Source organism: Salvia splendens, unplaced genomic scaffold, assembly GCF_004379255.2.
Source record: "Salvia splendens isolate huo1 unplaced genomic scaffold, SspV2 ctg997, whole genome shotgun sequence".
Classification (NCBI taxonomy): Eukaryota; Viridiplantae; Streptophyta; class Magnoliopsida; order Lamiales; family Lamiaceae; genus Salvia; species Salvia splendens.
In genome coordinates this window covers 1-23,361 of record NW_024599689.1, presented here as the reverse complement: position 1 = coordinate 23,361, position 23,361 = coordinate 1, and the positions used below count along the sequence as shown (strand labels likewise).

Here is a 23,361-nt window from a genome sequence, read left to right as displayed (position 1 = left end):
TATTTGTTTGGTAAAATAAAATTAAATTTGAAAGAATTATCCACGCCGAGCATATAATCAATTGCTATTTCTTAATTGCTATCTATTTACCTCGTCCGTCATTAAAAGTCCAAGTTCACTTTTATTTTAAATTGTAGATACGCATTTTTTATCACTAGTTCATTCCATTCACATTCTATTATAAAATTAATACTTCATCCGTTCTATAAACATATATGGTCAATTGGTATGGCACGAGAATTAAGACAAAATTGGTTAAGTAGGAGATAGGAGGGGAAGGGTAGTTAAAATAGTGTTAGTAGATAATGAGACCCACATTATTAGTAGTGTTTAAGGGTGGTATAAGTTGTAAATAAGTTGATGTATATGGGTAATAAATTGAAATAACTTTCCAATGCACATATTTTTGTGAGACGGATGAAAAAGGAAAGTATACATATTTTTATGGGACGAAGGAGTATATAAAAATGAGTCTCACAATCCATTATCTTTTCTCATTCACTTTCTTTTATATTTCTTAAAATTTGTGCCGAATTCAAATGAGACTCCTTCTGGCAGACGGAGAGAGTACGATTAATTTAAGACCTTAGGATTTTAAAGATCTAAAGGTTTATAAATTGCCATGTATAATTTTGTTTTTCTTGTTTTAATACTCCTTCCGTCATAAGGTAGTTGAGTCGTATTCCTTTTTTAGTTTGTTTTAAGGTAGTTGTGTCATTTCTTCTTTTAGTAAAATCTCTTTTCTCTCTTACTTTACCCTCAGATCTTCTCTCTTACTTTACTGTCTCCGTTTTAACTATTAACAAATCAATTTTTTAAATCTCGTGCGCAAAAGAAATGCCTCAACTACCTTGAGACGGAGGGAGTATGAAAAAGATGATAACAACTGTCAAATTTAGGGTTTCAGAATACACTGTCAATATAATGTATTACATATATCAACATGAAGACATGGCAATGTCAACATTATTTCTTATTGACATTTTACAAGCATTATATTGACATATTATGCAAGTTGTAATAATATAAAACCGTTTTACAAAATATATAAACATTTATGAAAATTTTATCAAAATTTACATATGCATGTAGGATCTTGTTAGAATCCTTATAAAATTATCTTTAATTTGATATATGTGGTGCAAAAATATAATTTGAATCGAGATAGTTATAACATTTAAAGTTTTGATATATGTGGAGTATTTTTTAATAGTTAGTTACAACTAATTTGTTGTTAATTGACATTAAAATCCTAATTGACATTTTTTGTACACTGTATCATTACTTAGAATTGAGTGATCTTAACCCTTGATTTGATAATCTAATTCCTTTCATTTAGTTGTAGTTAGAAATTTAAGTATGAGTTAGCACCCTCGCACACTACTTACATATCAACACATGCTTCATGAATAAACACAATACAAACACTAATCGAATATACACAACACACATAATACAAATACACACTAAACCCCACACAATTCGCACACTATACATGCAACTACACTCACATTGTACATACTTATTGAATACCCACAAATATATGCACAATACATAGCAATATATACACTGGGGTACCCACAAATATATGCACAATACATAGCAATATCTACGATGGAATATGATCGATAACTATTTTAAATTGATAACTGACAATTATATCAACAACCTATGTTATGAATATCAACACGAATATATTTATATTTCAATTAAATATAGTTGACATACACATGTCTTCTGTTGACATGTAAAAATCTAGATTCCAACAGAAAGCATATGTATGTCAACTGCAATTAGTTGACATAGAAATGTCTTCATATTAACATCTATAACATAGGTTGTTGAGATAGTTATCAATTATCAATATAAGATAATTGTCAATCCAGGACCTTACACAATGTATAACTATAAAAATATTTTTTAATTCTCTTTTTTATGTTGACCGTTAGTTTCAATTTATTTTATTTCATTTTATTTTTCTATTGTTATATTTTCTCTGTCTATTATATTATTTTTGGATTTTCTTTATATATGTTTTATTGTGTTAATATATCATTATTTTGTACTCCCTCCGTTCCCCATTAATTGTCCACTTTGATTCCGGCACGGATTTTAAGAAATGTAAAAGAAATTGAGTTAAAAGTTAGTGAAATATGAGTCTCACTTTTATTTATTGATTTTATAATACTATATGAGTTGAATAGGTTAGTGAAATGTGGGACCTACTTACCATTTATGGAAAAAGTGAAAGTGGACAATTAATAGAGAGCGGATGAAAATGATAACAGTGGACAATTAATAGAGGGCGGACGGAGAGAGTAATTTTTATGTCTTCATTATAGTATGTCTATGCTCTTTATTATAAAAAAAATAATCTATTTTTGATTCATCTCTTTATCATCCACAATATATTGTGTGTGTAATGATGGGTATTGTGTATGTGTATATGTGTAGTGTGTTTGCGGCAATGTTTTAAAAACTGGGCCAGTGAGTGAACCGGTATTAGTTATATCTATTTGCAAGGTAAAAAGGTTCGACTAGTAATTTAACCAGTCCATCCGGTCAAATTACAAAATATATTAAATTTCATTAGTAATAAATTATAATCAATATACGTATAAAAACATATTCATCGTTGTATATATAATTATTTAATTATGAAGAATATTTAAAATAATTGAATTATAAAATTTAAATAAATACATAAATTATTATTAGTGTAGCTAAAAAAGTACTCCCTCTGTTCCATAGTAGAGGAGACATTTCTTTCCAGTACGAAGATTATGAAAAAGGTGTGTAATGTATTAAGTTAAAAAATGCTAATAAAGTAGGAGATAAAGTATAGAGACTAAAGCAAAGAGAGAGGGAAAAGTAAGAGTGAGAATGTGTTACTTTTATTAAAAAATGATATAACTCTACTACTATGGAATGCCCAAAATAGAAAAAATGACTCAACTATTATGGAATAGAGGGATTACATATTTTATATATAAATTGATAAATTTCATATTAATTTAGTGGATAGAAATTAAAATTTAATATATCACAACTAACAATTATTTAAGAAAATATAAATTAAATTATTAATTTGTGTGGACAAAAAGTTACATGTTAAATGTATAAGAATAATTAAGGTTCACAAAATTTCATTCAAGTACATGTGGTGGAGTGGTAGAGACGTTGATTTCTAGACAAGAGGTCCTGGGTTTGATTCCTTTAGGTACATACTCCATTCGTCCCACGTTGCTTGAGTCATTTATTTATTGCACTCGTTTTGGAAAAAAAAATTGGACAAAGCATTTTAAAGATAAAACCGGTTTCTGGTTCTCGATCGGTGTGGTTCGGTTTGTAAAACACTGGTTTGCGGTGTAGTGAGTGATTTATGTGTGTGTGTGTTGTACTGTGTGTATGCAATGTCAGGTTTTTCATCTTGCAGTTAAGGCATATTTTGTCTAGGCAAATTTTTTGAAATGATACCTTTATTTCCATACCTTCCGGCTACTTTATCGCCTACTTTGGTTTCACGTTTCTGCGAAATATATACACGAATTGGATTATAGCGTTGTGTGAGTGACAGCACCCAAACAATTCCCATCACAATGAGCTTACCAATCTTCATTAAATCCCAACATTGTTAAAAAAAAACATTTTCCGATTCCATGCGCGATTTGCATGCCTATAGGCATCGAAATTATACATTCACCCCTTCACATATTGATTTAGGGTTCTATGGCTTGCTTGTTTTCTTTCCTCTTTTTTTTTCTTTATTTTTGTTAATTGGGTTCAGAAAAAAGATGTTATTATCGTTATCACTCCTTTACAAAGTCTTTTCAATTTGTGTGAAAGGTGTGCATAATATCTGAGTACTTATTGGTTTATTTATTTATCTAATTTTCATGAAGGTAGTAGATGTTGGTTAATTAACTCGTAGGTAATTGTACAGTGTTCAGCATTTATATTGAGTCGAGGCGATTTAATGTCCTCTCTTCATGCATTTGTCTAAGATAAAATATTTGGTGTTTTTTTTCATTATTTATAGTCAATTTCGTTGGTTAATTCCGGGTCGTCATACATAGACGATTGTTTTACACTTTAGTCGCATCCTCTCACTACCTTGGCCCCTTCTTGTATTCCTTCTGGTCCCCATTAAATGTCACGTATTTATTAATTTGGAGGGTCCTCAATAAATGTCTCATTTCATTTTTACTATTTTAGTAAGTGGCATAACATTCCACCAACTCATTCTATTTACAATTACTATAAAATTAATACTCCCTCCGTCGCATAAAAGCAGAGACTTTAGGGATGACACGAGTTTTAATGCGAAATTGCTTAAGTAATACGGAGATAGAAAGAAAAGGTAATTTGAGTATTTTTAGTAGAGAAAATTTACGAAATACACCCTCCGTCCGCCAATACATGTATCGGCTCGGATTTTAAAATATTGTTTGACTTTGTAAAAAAATGTGATGAAAAGTTAGTGGAAGGTGGGTACCACTAGCCAAAAGTGGTAAAAGTGAAATTTAACTTAATGGCGGATGAATGGAAAAAGAAAAATGGAATATTTAATGGTGGACAGAGAGACTATAAAAATCGGCTAATTTTGGTGAGACGGAGCAAAATGAATGAATAGAGACTATTTTGATGAGGTGAAAAAAGTACATAAAAGTAGAAAGCAGCAATAAATCTGATTGAGCTTTGCCTAAGTGTATTATTTAAGTGAGGATAAAGGTGGAATATAATTGTCAAGTGAAGGATAAGAATATCATTCTACCTACTTTTTATGAAAGTCCAATGGAAAACCAAACACTATATGCACAGCCCATTAAAATAATTCTATAAGCTTAAAAGGGGTGTTTGAATTGGAGTTTATTTTCATTTTGATAAGAACACAACTATTTTGCAATAATGTTTTTCTTGGTTTTCTATTTTTATTTATGGTGTTTGAATTGATGATATGTTATCTATAGTCCTTAATAACACATGTTTGATTTGTTATTTAAAGCCACACTATAGTAGGAAATTATAAAACTATCCTCTGACTTTATCTATATTTCCAAAACTGTGAGCTAAATTATTAATTCCATGGAATTTAAGATTGAAATAGTGTTACATAGATTATTATCACTGAATTTTTAATGACAATAAAACAGTAATTTTCAGCCTTAATTCAATATGCTCTTGCCATTGAGCGGGTCGCAAAAAATTTAACCAACAAATCAAACGCCAAATAGGGCCATTAAATGCACTCTAATTGTCCCTATCTACCAATTCAAACACAACCTAGCTTACAAAAGAATAAATATTCTCAGCACAATTTTCATCTTAAGTAGCTATTGCATTTACATACGCTCTGTCTAAAAATAAATAATTAGGTTATTTTTCTAACAAGAATACTAAGAAACTATTATCCTTGTAAGATGAGTAACATTGAGCTGCAATACTAGACGCCTAACTGCATAAGCTGGAATTTTAAGTTACTCTAAATTGAGAACATCTAATCTAACAAGATAATCAAATCAAATCAAATCAAGTCAAATCAAATCAAACACTATTAAACTTGATCTAAATTAATATGAATACATCTAATCTTTGATAACTCCACTCTCATCGTTAATATCAGAGTTTACGCAGAACGAGAGTACATTATCAATGGGTGCTATATTGCATGAAGTCGAGGACAATGCAATATCACTCTTCATATATCTGTAGCAAAGTAGCATTCGTTACACCGCAAATTCAGTCATGACTTTGTAGTTCAAATTCGAAACGTGGAAGTTTTTATTAACATACGAAGTATTACTTGGGAAGCAAGTCAGAGTCCGTTATCTCACTTTCCTACGCCTTTGGCTCCCGACACAATCTGAACAATACCATTTGCCTTTTGGCTGTTCTTTAAGCCCAACACAGCCATAATGGAACCATTCTATCTTGCACTGCATACAAAAGCCGCAAATTTTGTCATCTCATACTCAAAGGTGGGAAAGAAGCAAGGAGGGAGTTGTTTACTTACATCGGGATTGTCACATGCAACCATTTCACCATAGCTCACTTGGTTGCAAAAACAATACGTGGGCTCATTTGGGTCAACAGGCAGATCTAATTCCATGCTGGGATTTGCTGCAGTCGTTGCACCAGTTCCAGAGGGTGAGACCACAGATACATTTGCTGCTGCAACGCACGTCCTGCATAAAAGATTACATTTACTCAATCAAAAATCATATACTTGCACTCATAAGGCTCCAAAAATATTTCCATAAGACAACAATAGTTCTTTCCATCAACAGATAGACTGGCTCCCGACTAGCTATTTACATTCATTCCTGTAGCTGACATCCCAGAGAATTTACAATATTTTCGAAAACTGAGATACAAACCTAAAGCGCACTAGCCAACAAGGATTATCACATACAGCATCATTGCCTGCTCGCAGTTTCTCCTCTTTTTCTTCTGTGTGGGAGTTGGGAATGACTTAGGTTTTAATTAAATTAACACTCTCACACAACACATAATTTTCGGATTTAGGTAAAAGTAACCTTCACAAGGGAAATCTGAACATACAAATCATGCAAAGTTCTAGACAATTGCACAGGAATTCTATTTATTTGAGTCCAGAGTAAGGGTTTACTTCTTACGCCCTCTATTGCTAGTTTTGCCAGACCTTCCAGCTTTGACATTCATATAATGAGTTGGAGGAGTTGCAGCTATGGCATCCCTTTCGGCTATTTCATACCAAAAGATACATTAACTGTGAGAAACAAGATATATATATTCATTGTATACATTAGCAGATGGCACTCTGCAACTGGACCATATTCAGATAAAGAGTTATATTAGAGCAACTAGATGAATACCACGCCGTAGATCCTCATCAAATTTCTTCAAGTATTGATCAAGCTGTTGAATGTGAGTGTCTACCTTTTCCATCAAAAAAAGTACTCGTTAAGGCAACAAGCTATATGCACAGATTAAGCCAGGAAAGCTCTATAGTACATGCAAGAAAGTAATCCCATTTGTGTTTAGGAAATCCTCTTTTACCACAATATCATGGATTTATGATGGTTCTCCATATCCAACACATCTTCGATTTTGATATTCAAGTCTATTGGTCATATAACCATTCAGTAATTATACAATTTTGAACAAGAGAGATTCTTGTCAAAGAAAAATGATCAACTTTTAAAACTCTGCATTAGAGAAAACATGTTTCATGAGATTTGTACAAGGATCCCAATCTTGGTACCAGAACTACAACATCCTGTTGACCAATAGATATTCATTATATCCCATGTTTTCATTATATCCCATGTTTCCATGTCTTGTACGGATCACAGTTTATGTGTTACCATAATCAAAAGCAATACGGTAACTGTATATTTCTCCAGTTATCCAATTTAATTTTTTTATGTGAACAGGCTTTCCTGCAGTATCTCTAGTATAAATGATAGTACGGATGGACCGCTGAAGGTCGACACGAGAGGCCAAGGAAGGTTGCGTTCTTTGCTGAGTTGGATCAAGAGCGAAAGAGATATATTTGTTAGTAGAGTCTTTCTTATTTCCAGTAGTTTGTTTTGATTACAGTCCTTTCATTATGTCTTCTTTATCAGTTCTCGACTATTTGGTTTCATGGTAGGAATGATTAGAATAAATACCCTTGAGGTTTGTGAGGGGTTTATCTATGTCTTGCATTTAGTAGCATCGGCATTGGCATTGGCCAAAGATCCACGCAAAGGGGAGTTTAATGCGTTTAATTCCAAGAAGTGTCTTTAGAGTCTTTTCTTGAAGCAGTTGGGATGTGTTGGTTTGCCAACTGATCATTACTATTTTGTCTGTCAAATAATTAAACAGTTCATGTGCAGGTCTCTCCCCCTTTAACAATATACATATTGTTTGAAACCAAAGCAAGATACATCTGCTAAAAGTAGAAGTTCTTAGTATCCCCAGTCATAAACACGAAATAACAAACAGAGCTAATATATACACATACAGGAAATTAATAAATTATAACAAGTATTATTGGAATAAGATTAAAGTAATGATTAGATACAATCAGGAACGATGAAAATATCTTGATACGCATTCAAAAACAAAGCACACTATCATATAGAATCACCACACAGATTAGGGAGTGTTGGTTCAGTACCAAGTCATAAGCCTGAACCGCCAATTCTACTTTCTCATCGGCAATCCTTATGGCATGTTTTTGCTCATCTACAGCATCGTCTGTAAATTTGAGAAGAGAAGAATTGGGTGTGATGCTACCGGATTTTATACCACGCTTCATATCATCTATCTCCTGTTCACAGTGCTGTTCGTTTTGCTTCTGAATTTCTGTTTGTTGATATATGATACAGGAAATCAATGAGACAAGAAAGCATGGCCACAATGTTTCTGCATGGATTTTTTCTTACACGTTTGAAAATCCAGAAATGCTGAGAAGAAAGGAACCAGTTCATATCCCAAGCAAAACTTTATCAGTATTGCCTGGTTTATGTAGCAGACAGGTTGAAAAGTTAAAATATGGGAATCTAGCATGCAGTGAGAGAACACTATGGTGAAATATTATAAACCATTCTACTGTATACGACACTGAGTTGAAAGCTTAGATTTTACAAATTAGACTTGTAGAAGCTAGCCATTTCACTTTATTCGACACTGACTTGAATAGTTTATGCTGTTTGAACAAGTACAAAGGCAGCCTTCAAGAAACAAAATATAAGAGTAACTACTGAAAGACTGCCGATCAGTTTCACACAAGGTGTTAGTGATAATGACAGAGAACAATCACTGCAACTGTTAGATAAAAATATGCACACAAATGGATTGACAATACAACTCATAAATGAACGATTGAATTGGACGGGAATACAGACTCCTCTTGAGATGCCTTAGCAAAGTACCAATACAAACTAAAATTCCAGACTGTCTCCCCTTTCAAACCCCAAGGGAATGAAATAGCCAATAATTCTAACCAAATCAAATACTAGAGATACGCAAAATAAAGATACCTGAAAAAACTAAACAATCGAAGACATCCATGACTACAAGACTCTAACCAAAAAGAAAGAAATAAAGATAACCACGAAAAAACTGACTCTATCCTCTTCACATCTCGTTTACTGTTTCCACGTCCGTGATGATCCGTATCAGCTGCAATGGTGCTAAAAAACAGCTTGTTCTCAAGGTGGAAGAGGAACCACCCTTGGAGAGTCGTCAACCTCACTGCCACCAGAAACTTTAAGCGTGGTGGCCTGGTCATGCACTTTGATAGCGTGCACTTGTGGCTCATGCGGCTCGTGCACAAATGAGGAATACAGAAGAAGAGAGAAGACGCAGAGAAGAGTCTTAGCATATGGATGGGCAAAGAGAAGACTATGGATACCACTTGAAGACACCTTTAGATTGTTAGATATCCTTAGTTAAGAAAGAGTCTTCTAGTTATCATATCTTAGTTTCATTGTTATATCTTTAGTTTCATTGTTATTTCAGTACCACCGCCTTTCACTGCGTATAAAATGGTGCGGTGAACTTTCACTGACAATCAAATGGGGCAGTGTACAATCAAATGGTTTGTGTTGTCCTGTGTAAGAGAATGAAAGTGAAGAAGGTCGTGTTTGTTTGTAAGCAAAAAGCAATACATTGTAAGAGAAGTAGGAAATAAAAGATACCCTTTGTCCCAAGTTAATCTAGTTAATAGAGACGTTTCTTTTTGGCATGAGATTTAAGATGGTGTTTAGTGAGTTAAGTAGAAAGAGAATAAATTATTTAATGGAGAGAATAAATTAAATAAATGAAAAAAGAATAAAGTACGACTAATATAAGGAAGGTTTAAAGGATTGATTTTTGCCAAAAGAGGAATGAGTCATTTAGCTTGAGACGTCCATAAATGTATACGAATCGATTAACTTAGAACAGAGAGAGCATACAATTAATTCACTAAGGAAGGCTTTGCCTTTAGCTATTGTAGTTCAATACCAAGGTGTTCAAAAGAAATTACCAATCCTTATCAACCATCCAAGGAGTATATACTTTCCTAGCAAAGGAAGTACAGTCATCTATCAATTCCAACATGTGTGCTCTCAAAATTCCAAACCACCCTCGGTCAAACCTTGAGAGAATTACATAGTCAGGGCTCCAAACCATACTAAACTACCGACATGTGTGACTATGATACAGACCAAACTGGAGAACTGAGCCCAAAAGACTAGTCTGTTATGAGAGAGAACCTAGACTTTGAGTCCGTAACAGACTACCGAAGACGCCTAAAAAAACTAAGCTACCAACATGCGTGACTACACGACTCCAACCAAAAAGGAAAGAACTAAAGATAACCATGAAACAACTTCGATTATATCCTCTTTGCATCTCGTTTGCAGCTACCACGACTGTGATGATTCATATCAACAAAAAAGGAAAGAACTAAAGATAACAAACAAACAACAGGAGTAGTAATTTTCTGGTGTGACATACCTTGCAAGCTCTTATCCAAATCTCGTAACAGCGCATATTTCCTTTGTATTATATTGGGTAAGGCTTCAATATCTTTTCAATAACAAAACAAACAAGAAGAAGCATCAGCATAAATCAATTCAAAAGAGAGCATATTATTCACGACTTGATTCCCAAAATAAAAAACGCCTAAAATCAGATGAAAATTGTAAAACTTAGGCTTCCCCAATTAAGTAAAAAGGAACGTTTCAAATAGAGGCAAACCAGACCAATTTCAATTCAGATTAACAGATTTAAACGATTTCACGGGAATTTTTCAAGGAAATTACGTCAATCTGACGAACTCGGGTTCCGAAAAACTACACGAGTAAAAAACAAATAGGAAATCTAGAGATGAAACTACTTACTAGCTTGGAATTCCTCGCTGATAGACATTGTTTAAGGAAAATAAAATGATCAACAGCTTGTTGCAAGCATCACGCCAGATACAAGGTAGAGTTGATGAAAACTCTTGTTTGATTTTATGAAAACTTCTATTTATATAAAGTGAAATATTTTATTCACAATGTTTAATTAGGATAAATTGTTGGAGATAATGAAATTTGTTTAATCTCCATATCCAATCACTTTTTATCTTTACCATAAAACATTTAACGCTCTCTCTCTGCCTTTAATATTTACACGACATTTTCTCTTTTCAATTAAAATGTATTAACCAACAAGTATTAATATCTTATATCCATTAGTATTAATATCTTAACCAGAATGGAGCGAATAATTGTTATGAAAAATAATTATTTATATTACTCCATTTGTGTACGAAAAATAGTCTTATTTGTGATCGTTACGAATTTTAATAAGAAATTGGTAAAGTAAAACAGAAAGGAAAAAAGGAAAAAAAATAAGAGAGAGAAATAGATTAATTAATATGGAAAGGACAACAATAAGTGGAAGGGAAATTACAATGAAAATAATAAAACAAACCAACAATAAGTCGAGTCAAGGAAAACCCTATTTCCACATGACAAATTACGGTCCGACTAGTGCTCACGGATTGACGTATTGTCCCCCAAGATAAAATCACTTCATGCTAGCGTGTAGAAGCATCTCAAACCTGCCAGACACCAGCAAACTTGGTGGAGTTACGAGAATCGAGCTAGACAATGCTCATAAAATACACACTATGATGCAAAGAGCAAAAAAAGGTGGAAAATGTTTGTTGTGGTTTTATTCTTTTCTCCCAAACTCCACCTATTTATAGGCACAAAAATGTGACATGGAAGGTTATAGAATTGATTCACCATTAAGCACATTAAAAAAAAATGCCTCAACTATAAATAATAGATGGAGTATTTTTATTTCAATTTTATGTACAATATGTTATTACACAATAGCTGCTGCACATCAGGTTACGAACAATCTTAGAGGCTGAGGCTTTAATTGAAAAAAAATAGAATGTCATTTGCTCAAAATTTAATACCACATTTTATTATTCACACTTACAAACAGATGTTGCAGAAATAATAAAAACACAAAGCTTGATTCCCATAACAGAATGCTACTACAACATACAAAAAGAGACAAATCCAACTAAATTTGTTTGAAATGATTACAAAATTAAAATAGAAAACTATTCATATTCCCAACGAGCCACCAGATTCCAATGAACCTTGTTATGGCTCATGTAAAACCCTTTGTAGCTACCTCTCCAAAACACGGCGGCGTACCCTTTATCACGGGCAGGCTCGTACGCATTAAACGACGCAAATGTAGAGCCGCATACACTCATCACGGAGTGTACGTCGTCCACTTTCAGTCTCATCCCATAATCCTGGCCTGGCTGTAGCTGAGCCGAGCTCGACAAGCCACCGGATCGGATGTGAAGATCGATTGGCCTGCTCATGGCATCGATGAAGTGCACTATAGGAAACTTGCCCCGGGCTTCGAGGCGGGCGGTTAACATGGATAGAGCCATCAACATATGGAAAAGCATGAGTTTCCTAGCCATATTTGTTCACCTGAGTGTTTTGGTTATGTTTTAATTGTTGTTTTTCTGCTGGGGTTATATAGCAATAGCATAGATTCCAAGGTTAGTGTCAAGATAAGGTTTTCATGTTGTATATCTTGATTTAATAGTAGAGATTTACATGCCATTATAGTCTGGATTTTCATCATACTAATATTTTATAATGCCAGCCTTAATTTTAGGGATTTGATTATTCTCCCCAAGAGTCTTTTTTATTGTTATGCATTATTCTCCCCAAGAGTCCGATGCAATGGATTTGACCTTTCTTGAGTCTTGAGTATCAATTATGCATGATGAAGATATACATATGTACATGGACGGCCAAAAACCTATATTATAGTAATCTGATAACTTTGTTTGATCTATATTTTGTTCAAATTAAAAATAAAAATGTACTCCCTCCGATAGCAACCTTTTCTTTTTTGTTTGTTCCAATCAAGTTAGCCACTTTCCAGTTTTGGAAATAATCTACTATCTCCTCTCTCCTTTCTCCTCATTAAAATATTCAACTACTTTCTTCCTCTCTACTTTATTCCACCTAACAATACTTCCTAAAATCACATGTCAGTCAAGAATGCGGCCATCTTGAGTGGGACAGAGGGAGTAATTAATTGATATTATTTTCCTTTATTAGTAAGTGTTTAGCAATTTTTTTGTTTGTATTTGTGCCCATATATAAGGCCTTCTTTGTATTTTGCAATTAACTTTTGGCAAAATGTAGTCGATAATGAATTCACGCTTTTTCTTCTTTTCTTAATCGTTTTTTTCCTTCTGTTCATTTCATCGTTTTTTTCCATCTCTTCAGCAGTTTCTAACACTTTCCCCAAATCTGCAGATTTCAATTCCTCATTTTCAACAAGGTATCAGAACGCAAATCCGCTGCGTCTTTGATTACCGCTATCTCATCTATCCTTTTTTTTATTTTTCGTTTGCCATTTTTTCATAGATCTAGGGTTGGTGTTTTTTGGTAGGGTTCTGCTTGTTGCCGAAGAGTATGTGCTCGGCTCACTGCATTTGTTGTTTGGTGAGGTTTGCTGTAGAATTTGCCCGTTCTGCATTTGCGGTTGATCCTTTTCGGGTTCTATTTTTCTCTCTTCAAATCTCTCTTATTTTTCAATTCTGATGTTTGAATCGGTTCGTATTTGTATTTTCCCTCTCTTCGGCATTATTTCCGATCTGAAATTTCGAATCTGTTTTCTCTCTCGTTTTCGTTTGCTCATTGGATTTATATGATCCAAGTTTGTATCCTTTGTTCATTGGATTTGTATGATCCAAGTTTGTATCCTTTGTTTCTGGATTTGTATGATCCAAGTTTATATCGTTTGTTCATTGGATTTGTATGATCCAAGTTTGATGTGGATTCAGGGAATTCATGATCCATTTCCCAAGGAATTACCCATTTGTGATGTTTGATCTAGATATTTTTGTAAGATTGATTTTCAATTTCTCGATTAAAAAAAAGAGGATAAAAAGAGATCAAACCACAAAAATTGAATCTAAACAAGAAAGGATGGTAGATTAGAAATGGAAAGCATGTGTATAATGATGAGATAAAAGAGCTACAACCATAGAGATAAAAGAGCTACAACCATAGGACCTTAACCAAAAGAATTGAGACAACCCTAGGCAACTTTCAATAGCTCTATCACCCCTCTACTTGAATCAATATAGGATGGAAACAAGGAACCTTCAAGGAAGGAATTGGATACACAATCCTCAAAGAGGAAACTCACTAGGGTAGAAACTTTAATTCAACAAAATCTAAGGAAAGAAATGACATAAAAAGGTATTTATACTAGGATCCAATTCCCAATGAAAAGGCCCACAAAATTTGGTCCACGTCACTCTACCCGGCCGAGTGGAATTAAGGGTGTTAAGTCACCCGGCCGAGTGAAACCTCCTGACTTCCTCATGTCTTGAACGAGGCACCCGGGCGGGTGGCAGAATGGATACCCGGTCGGGTGGAGTAGCTTGGCCTTGGCTCTTCCAGTGGATGACACCCGACCGGGTGAGGCAGTGCCTCAGAATCCACCCGGCCGGGTGGAAGCTCCCAGCCTTCAAATTTCAGCACGAGTCTTGTCGCATGTTCCCCGACCTTCGTAGACTCCTCCAGCATGACTTTTCAGATGAAAGTAGAGAGTCCCTCATATAGGCTCCTCGTCATGGGCCTTCCGGGCGTGGTCGTAACATCCTCCCCTTCTTGGAAAGGATTTGTCCTCAAATCCGGACCTCCTACAAAGTCAAAAGGACTCAAATCAGCCACATTCAAGGTGCAACTTACATTATACTCACCAGGCAAGTCGATCACGTATACGTTGTCATTGAGGCGCTCCAACACAAGGAAAGGTTGGTCTCCCCTTGGGGCATGCTTCCCCTTGGTCTTGTCGGAGAAGCGTATCTTCCTGAGATGCACCCAGACCCAATCCCCGGGTTCGAAAACCATCTTCTTGCGGCCTCTGTTCGCTTGACGCGCCACTTTCTCTCCCTTCCCTCGAATCCTCTCTTGCACTTGAGCGTGCTACTCCTTCACAAACTTAGCCTTCTCTTCGCCACCTATTATAAGCAAATTCGGCAATAGGTAAGCACTCTTCCCAAGAATTTTTATTCTAAAAAATAAGAGCACCTAAGGACCGGTTAACTACCTCCGTTTGACCATCCGTTTGGGGGTGGGCGGTAGTAGAAAAGAGAAGTTTAGTGCCCAACATTCCCCAAAGAGTATTCCAAAAGAAGCTCCAAAACTTGACATCCCGATCACTCACAATTGTTTTAGGAATCCCATGTAACTTGACTACCTCCCTAAAGAACAAGTTGACAACGAACTTAGCATCATTTGTCTTCCTATCCACTACCACAAAAATGCTATCATTCTTCCTAGTAGACATGGGTAGGCCTAGCACAAAATCCATGGAGATATCTACCCAAGGGTGTGTAGGAGGAGGCAAAGGAGTAATAAAGCCCAAATTGCTAGACTTGGACTTATCTTGCCTACACTCTATACAATGGCTACAAAACCTCTCAACATGCTTCTTCATGCAAGGCCAAAAGAAATGCTCACTCAAGATATCAAAAGTTTTCAAAACTCCAAAGTGTCCCATCAATCCACCCAAATGAGACTCCTTAATCAACAAGTCACGAAGAGAGCAATTAGGAATGCAAAGTTTATTCTCCTTATACAAGTAACCATCCATTCTATAGTATTTATCAAAAGATCCCCTTTCACATCCTTCAAAGATAGTGGAAAAAATCATGGTCATGCTTATACAAGTCTCTAATGAACTCAAAACCAACATACTTTGAAGCACACACAACAAGCACTTGTTTCTCACATACATCACATGATTAGCAATCAAGCATCATCAACCAACGGAACATGAGGTTTCCTAGAGAGGGCATCGACAACGACATTTTCCTTCCCCTTTTTGTACTTGATCACATAAGGAAAAGTTTCTAAAAATGCACTCCACTTATCATACCTCTTATCAAGCTTATGTTGTCCCCCTAAGAACTTAATGGACTCATGATCGGTATGAATCACAAACTCCCTATGCATGAGGTAATGTTTTCAATTCTCTAAGCACCTCACTATGGCATACAACTCATTGTCATATGTAGGATAGTTTAATTGAGCTTGGCAAAGCTTTTTAGAAAAATAGGCTATGGGCTTTCCCTCTTGCATGAAAATTCCTCCTATCCCTACACCACTAGCATCACACTCCACTCAAATGTTTTGTCAAAGTTGGCAAGAGCTAACAAAGGGGCATGGGTGAGATCATTTTTCAAAACATTGAAGGCTTTTTCTTGTCTTCCCCCCACTTGAACTCTACATTTTTCTTCACAAGATGATTAAAGGAGATGCCTTAGTAGAAAAATCTCTAACAAATATCCTATAAAAGCTTACTAGACCATGAAAGGATCTAATCTCACTCACATTCTTGAGTGTAGGTCACTCCCTAATTGCCTTCACTTTCTCTTCATCTATCCGCACTCCTTCCTTTCCCACAACAAAACCAAGAAAAAACAACCTCATCAACACAAAAGGTGCATTTATGCAACTTGGCATATAAAGCATGCATTCTCAACACTTCAAGCACATCCCTAAGGTGGCTAGCATGCTCTTCTACACATTTGCTATAAATCAAGATATCATCAAAATCCACCACCACAAACTTTCCAATGAAAGGACAAAGCACATGATTCATCAAACGCATGAAAAGTGGAAGGAGCATTAGTCAACCCAAAGGCATAACAAGCGGTTTTCCATTCATCCTCTTTTTCATGCTAATTTGGTGATATCCACTTGCTAAATTAATTTTTAGAAAAACAATTAGAGCCACATAGAACCTCAAGCATGTCATCTAGCCTAGGTATAGGGTGTCTATACTTATTGGTGATCTTATTGATGGCCATATAATCCACACACATTCTCCAAGTTCCATCCTTCTTAGGCACCAAAATAACGGGCACGGTACAAGGTGAAAGGGATTCTCGGATAAAACATTTGGCAAGGAGTCCCTCGACTTGCCTTTGAAGCTCTTGAGTTTCCTTTGGGTTTGCTTTGTATGCCACCTGATTGGGGAGAGATGACCCAAGCACGAATCAATTGGTGCTCAATCCCCCTCACGGGTGGAAGCTCGTTGGGAAGCTCATCCGAGAAGACATCTTTAAAACCTTGCAAAACACTTTCAATCACCAAAGGACAAGGGTTAGTGTTAGCATTTAAACATAAATCATTCCGGACCATGAGGAGAATGGTTTAACGGCTTTTTAGTGCCCACCAAGGTCGGGAGACCTTGCTAACAAGCAACCTTTCCCTTCCCTTGCTTGTAGTTTTTCTTGTTTAGGTGCTTTATTTTGCTCTCACCACACCCACTCTCACTTGGCTTTTTAGCTCACCCTCTCTCACAAGCCTTTTCTCTATATCCCTTTCTCTTTCCCTTTGTAGATGTTGGTATGCCTCAAATACATCCTTAGGCAAGAGGGGCTTCAACCTAATTTTCAACCCATTCACCATGTAGAAATATTCATTAGTGTAACCATTCTGGTACACCCTCCTATCAAACTCCCAGGCCTTCCCAACAACACATGACAAGCCGTCATTGGAATAGTATCACACATCACCCCATCCTCAAAGACACCATTCTTCAAGGGAACTAAGCATTGAGCCTTTACCTTTAGCTCCCCGGACTCCCCTAGCCATTGAAGCTTGTAAGGATAAGATGTTTGTCGACCTTCAACCCCAACTTGGCCACTAATTGTTCATTTACCACATTAGCACAACTACCCCCATCAATGATCACTAAACAAGTTTTAGTTCATACCTTGCAATTCATATGGAAGATGTTTCACCTTTGCTCATTGTGCTCCTCAAGATCGGGTTGTACATTGAGCATTCTTAGCATTACTAGTGCCTTCAACCCCTCATCCTCTTCTTCTTCTTCTTCTTCACTAGAATATGACATACGAGGCTCCACATTCGCCTCCTTGCCTTCTACCACTCCGTCCTCCCTCATCCTCACTATGCACGCTACTATCTTGCCCAATAACCATTATTCTTTGGTTAGGGCACTCACGCGCATAGTGGTCATAGCCCTTACACTTGAAACATTAAACCTTACTACTCTCCGTTGAAGAAGGACTTTTGGTAGCTTGTGGGCTTGGGCTCGGTGATGCCTTGTATGGTGCTTTGCCTTGAGTAATAGGCGAGCTCTCCATCTTCTTGGGAGGGGTACTCCACTTGTTTCCTCCCATACAGGTTTGACTAGAGGCCACCCTTGCCTTGCTAAGAGCCACTTCTTTTCCTTGCCTTGCTAAGAGCCACTTCTTTTCCTTGCCTCTCAAATGTCTCGGCAAAACTTAGTACTTCCCCCAATGTGATTCCCCCTAGTGCCTCAAATTGGACTTTATGCTTCAAAGAAGTGTTGAGACCATGGATGATTCGGTCTTGAGTGGCTTCCTCCGGTTCATTCACCCCAATCTTGTTCATCAAGGCGAGAAGTTCATAGTAGTAATCCATCACACTCATGGATCCTTGCCTTAGGTCTTGAAGCTCCCCACGAAGCTTGAGATAATAGGACCTATGCACAAAGGATTCATTCATGATTCGGCACAAATCATCACATGAATGCACATCTCCCAACCTAGCTAACCTAATTTTCCTCAACACATCGTTCCACCAATTATTAGCATTACCCCTAAATTCGGCCAATGCAATCATCACCTTATCACCCTTGAATAGTTGTGGAGGGTGAAGATTTTATCCACTTGATATTCCCACTCTAAGTAGGCTTCGGGATCAAATTTTCCATGGAACTCGGGGAGGTTGTGTTTTAAGGTCTTGGACAGATCATCAAACCTCGGACGGGGTTCCTCCTCATAGTACCTATCCCTCCTAAATCTATCTCCATAAGGCTCCATCCCTCCATGTTGGTTTCCTACCCCAAAATGACCATACCCCCCATTTCCTCCTCCAAACCGCCTATTGGCTCCATTACCCCCCCCAAACCGTCCATTCTCCAAGTTGTTAACTCTATCCCGAACATTCCCTCCTTGCCATCCCTCATATACCTCCTCTTCAACAACTTCCTCCGGGGCTTCATCGGGCATGGCATTGCCAATAGGATTGTGGAGGTCTAGTCCTCCACTCTTCCTTCAAAGTGTTGAACTCTTCAAATAGAGTGTTTTGGGTGGCAAGAATACGAACTTCGGATTCCTCCGCCCTAGCATCTCATTCCCTCAACCGTGCATCCACTTGCCTTACGTCTTGCTTGAGATCATGTTTGAGATCGGCCATCATTTGGGATATCATGCTCACTAGATCCACTTCGGGTTTGGAACTACTTGAGCCCGCGCCCTTCCCTACCTCCTCCTCATGGATGTCCCCCATCTTGTTGGATCGAGTAATAAGAGGCATCAAAGTTACCTACAAACACAAAGACAAAGACTAGGAACTAGTCTTAGAGATTAATGAAATAAGAAAGAGAGATTTAAGTAGCTAACTCACCCTAATGTAGTATCCCAACCCCCCAAGTCACTCACCAATGTCACTCGGTAGGTTTAGAATATCGTGGGGCTAGTATCGCACACTCTCGATCCAATTCCCACTTGTTGGCGCCCGGACAACTCAATCAAGGTATACACCTCAAGAAAATATAGACACCAAGTAGTAAACACCAAAGTAATAATGACTAAGCCTATAAAAGCAAGGAAACAGACATGGGATGAAACTTTTGCTGAAATTTGGCTGATATTTATAAATTTTTTGGTATTGATCTCGCGCCCAATTTGGATGAATTTTGGTGGATAGATTCAAAAACAAGTCTAGATCAAGGGAAAATATTCATATATAGTCAGATCTAACAATGGGATATGAGTTGTATGGTTTTCCCCAACTATGCCAAAACAGAGCAATGATGTTAATCCCCACAGTTAACTAGGCAAACAAAGGAATTTTTCGATGAAGTTTAGCAGGACGCTAGGTCACATAACATATATCATACACACCAAATTTCAGCTTAATCTAAGAACATTTGATCAATCCGATCATTCGAACAAAAACAGAGCAAAACAAGGAATAAAAGAAAATTCAAGGAAGCAAAAGATCAAACACCTAGTGGGTACTAGACTCTAGATACCAAATGATGTGGATTCATGTAATTCATGATCCATTTCCTAAGGAATTACTCATTTGTGATGCTTGATCTAGATATTTTTGTGAGATTGATTTTCAATTTCTCAATTAAAAACAAGAGGATAAAAAGAGATCCAACCACAAAAATTGAATCTAAATAAGAAAGGATGGTAGATTAGAAATGGAAAACGTGTGTATAATGATGAGATAAAAAAGCTACGACCATAGGACCTTAACCAAAAGAATGGAGACAACCCTAGGTAACTTTGAATAGCTCTATCACCCCTTGGCTCCACTACTCAATGGATACACTCCATTGATGCATACCTCTACTTGAATCAATCTAGGATGAAAACAAGCAACCTTCAAGGAAGGAATTGGATACAATGCTCAAAGAGGAAACTCACTAGGGTAGAAACTTTTATTCACTAGGGTATTTATACTAGGGTCCAATTCCCAATGAAAAGGCACACAAAAATCTGGTTCGCGTCACTCTAGCCGGCCTGGTGGAATTAAGGGTGTTAAGTCACCCGGCAGGGTGAAACCTCCTGACTCCCTCATGCCTTGGACGGGGCACCCTGGCTGGTGGCAGAACGGATACTCGGTCGGGTGGAGTAGCTTGGCCTTGGCTCTTCCAAAGGATGGCACCGGCCGGGTGAGGCAGTGCCTCAAAATCCACCCGGCCGGGTGGAAGCTCCTAGACTTCAAATTTCAGTACGAGTCTTGTCGCGTGTTCCCTGACCTTCGTAGACTCCTCCAGCATGACTTTTCGGATGAAAGTAGAGAGTCCCTCTAGTAGACGCCTCGTCATGGGCATTCCGGACGTGATCGTATCAAAGTTTGAATCTCTCGTCTCTGATCCAAGTCTAGTTGTGCTGTTGTGGTGCGTTTGAAATGTGATTTTGTTCTTCCTTGAGTAGTCTGTTTCATACCAGATTTGTTGTTTGTTTTGGGTGAGGAGGAAAGGCTTATCCTTCTCCTTGCATCTATGTTCATATTGAGAGTTTGGAGTTGATCTGTAGAGCTTTTTTGTTAGCCTATGAGCAATGGTGGTTCCTGCCCCTCGTCCTCTGTTTATTTGTTGTTGATGAGTAATGGATCAGAGGGGGGGAATTGTTGGTTAAAATGATGGTTTGCCTGGCTTGTGGCAGGAGTTGTGGTTGTTGAAGTTACTGAAGGACCTGATATTCAATTTGGTGAAGAAGAATCTGTGAAGCTTACTCATACTCGCCGTGTCTGGTGCTAAAGGGGAGTGAGATCATTTTTAGTTTTTCTGCATTTGGGAGTGGAGATTTTTATGTTGCACCTGTAGTTGTTGCAGCAACTCCAATTCCAGCAAAGTGATGGCTTGCAATTGATCAAGTTGGATCTTCCCTTGACATGGAGTTAGAATAGTTGATTGTAGTTCTCTCTTAGTTTGATGCTTCCTTTCCAAGAAGGTAGCATTTGTTTTGCTTCCTTCTTGAGGGGAGTATTGAAATAAAAAATAAAAATATAATTAGTTGATATTGTTTTCCTTTATTAGTTAGTGTTTAGCAAATTTTTGTTTGTATTTGTGCGTATATAAGGCCTTCTTTGTATTTTTTGCAATTAACTTTTGGAAAAATGTAGTCAATAATGAATTCACGATTTTTCTTCTTTTCTAATCATTTTTCTCCTTCAGTTCCTTTCATCATTTTTTCCTCTCTTCAGCAGTTTCAATCACTTTCCCCAAATCTGCAGATTTCAATTCCTTATTTTCAACATATTTTTTGGATAATTTTATATGTGAGACATTTGAAGGGATTTTACATTTTGTACATGGTTTCAGAGCAATAAGTTGGACATGGAGCTCTTTATGGAAAATATTTGAATAAAGACATTTGCCCTATCTTTTTTTTTCAGATTTTCATGATCAAATCGTTGAAAATGGTAAGCGGGGCTGAAGGGGTTGGCAGCGGAAGCGTGCATGAGATCCGATCACATAAATTTGATCTATTTATCAGATTATTTAGACAAATTCTATTCTCATAATTATCACATGTACCATGCTCATAACTTGAATTAAAACATGCTTTAGCATATAAATCCTAAAACATGCTCACTACGGAATTAGCCAATTTACCTCGTTGATTCAATCAAGAATCGATGATGGCTTGCTCCGTCTCCACGTGAAGATCTTCAGTACTCGACCTCTGATCTTCTGACTAGTGTCCCGGACTATATACTGATATTTGTGTGGGCAAATCTCACCAGAATACTAGGACTCGAATAATGAAGACTGAAAGAGCAAATCGCACTATTTTGGAAAGAAAATGGTGTATGCTGATTGTTGCTGGTTTGGGGAAACATTTTTGGGCAGAAGCAGCCTCCACAGCAGTTGTGTTGTTAAATAAATGTCCCACATCAAGCCTAAATGGGGATATACCAGACAGCAGATGGTTCGGCAGGAAATGCACCTATGAAAATTTAAGAATATTTGGCTGCAAAGCCTTTGCACATATCAGACAGGGAAAGCTTGAAGCAAGGGCCATCAAATGCATAATGATGGGCTATCAACCAGGTGTAAAAGGCTACAGGCTCTGGTGCATTAAGCGGTAGTCCTCCTCCGTCGCATCATTGGGCCTTTTCTGAATACTGCACAACTTGCTAAACTCATTTAGGAACTCGTATGGACACTCGTTCCTACGTCCAGAGAACGTCGGTAGAATGCCTAACACATTTGTCTTAATATCGATGGCTCTCTGACAAGGGTTCATAACTATAGTCAGGGTTGGCTCACCATCTAGATGGGCAGTGAGCGAACCGATCTCCGGATCTGGATCGACTATGTGTGCCATGTCTCTGATCTCTGCCTCCTCTGTATTTGTTTCTGAAGTTGAATTTGGATCTTCCTTTCCTGACGAACTCCAATCGTCGTCACTATCTGAACCAAACGGAAATGGATCTCCCGTAGATAATCCCGATCTGGTGATGACCGCAGATGCTGTGTCCCTGACCTTCCAAGTACACTGATCGTTCCTCCACCCAGATGAGTTACCCCAGTGTCCAAACCGTGAGCCTCTGCTCATAAACTGCAAATTAAGTGAAAGAAACAAATCAAAACTATATACGACAAAATCTCTAAACACCATCATAAACTACGCCATCCATTCCCGGCAACGGCGCCATTTGAAGCAGCATATTTAACCGAAGATTCGTCTGTACTTTTATACTAGGTCGAGCACTTAGGTCCAGAGAATCCGTTAGATCATCAGGTCTAGGAACTCAGAGGATCCTA

At 37.1% G+C, this 23,361-nt stretch overlaps 1 protein-coding gene and 1 long non-coding RNA gene across 4 annotated transcripts; both read right to left on the bottom strand.

Annotated features, from left to right (window-relative positions):
* Positions 1 to 5,539: 5,539 nt before the first annotated feature.
* Positions 5,540 to 11,010, bottom strand: LOC121792019 (PHD finger protein ING1-like). 3 transcript variants are annotated; one of them, XM_042189807.1, is made up of 8 exons: positions 10,857 to 11,010; positions 10,471 to 10,542; positions 8,144 to 8,331; positions 6,855 to 6,918; positions 6,629 to 6,722; positions 6,014 to 6,185; positions 5,794 to 5,936; positions 5,540 to 5,706 (listed from the first exon to the last, which is right to left on the bottom strand). In XM_042189807.1, exons 1-7 carry the CDS (start codon positions 10,882 to 10,884, stop codon positions 5,826 to 5,828), a joined length of 729 nt encoding a protein of 242 aa, XP_042045741.1. In that variant the 5' UTR covers positions 10,885 to 11,010; the 3' UTR covers positions 5,540 to 5,706; positions 5,794 to 5,825. The 3 variants fall into 3 exon arrangements, with proteins under 3 accessions (XP_042045741.1, XP_042045742.1, XP_042045740.1); XM_042189808.1 differs by having other exon boundaries at positions 5,804 to 5,936; XM_042189806.1 differs by having other exon boundaries at positions 5,540 to 5,936.
* A 3,606-nt stretch (positions 11,011 to 14,616) lies between these two features.
* LOC121792018 lies at positions 14,617 to 15,201 on the bottom strand. Its single transcript, XR_006048798.1, has 3 exons — positions 15,118 to 15,201; positions 14,768 to 15,028; positions 14,617 to 14,707 (listed from the first exon to the last, which is right to left on the bottom strand). It is a non-coding gene; the product is annotated as an uncharacterized LOC121792018 (long non-coding RNA).
* Positions 15,202 to 23,361: the final 8,160 nt, after the last annotated feature.

Bases quoted from the DNA above. Each gene is read 5' to 3' on its own strand.
- LOC121792019 (XM_042189806.1), bottom strand. From the start codon at position 10,884: ATGTCTATCAGCGAGGAATTCCAAGCTA. The intron at 6,723-6,854 runs GTATTCATCTAG...GGTATGAAATAG, and splicing joins TGATGAGGATCTACGGCGTG to CCGAAAGGGATGCCATAGCT. The intron at 5,937-6,013 runs GTAAGTAAACAA...TTTTGTATGCAG, and splicing joins TTGCATGTGACAATCCCGAT to TGCAAGATAGAATGGTTCCA.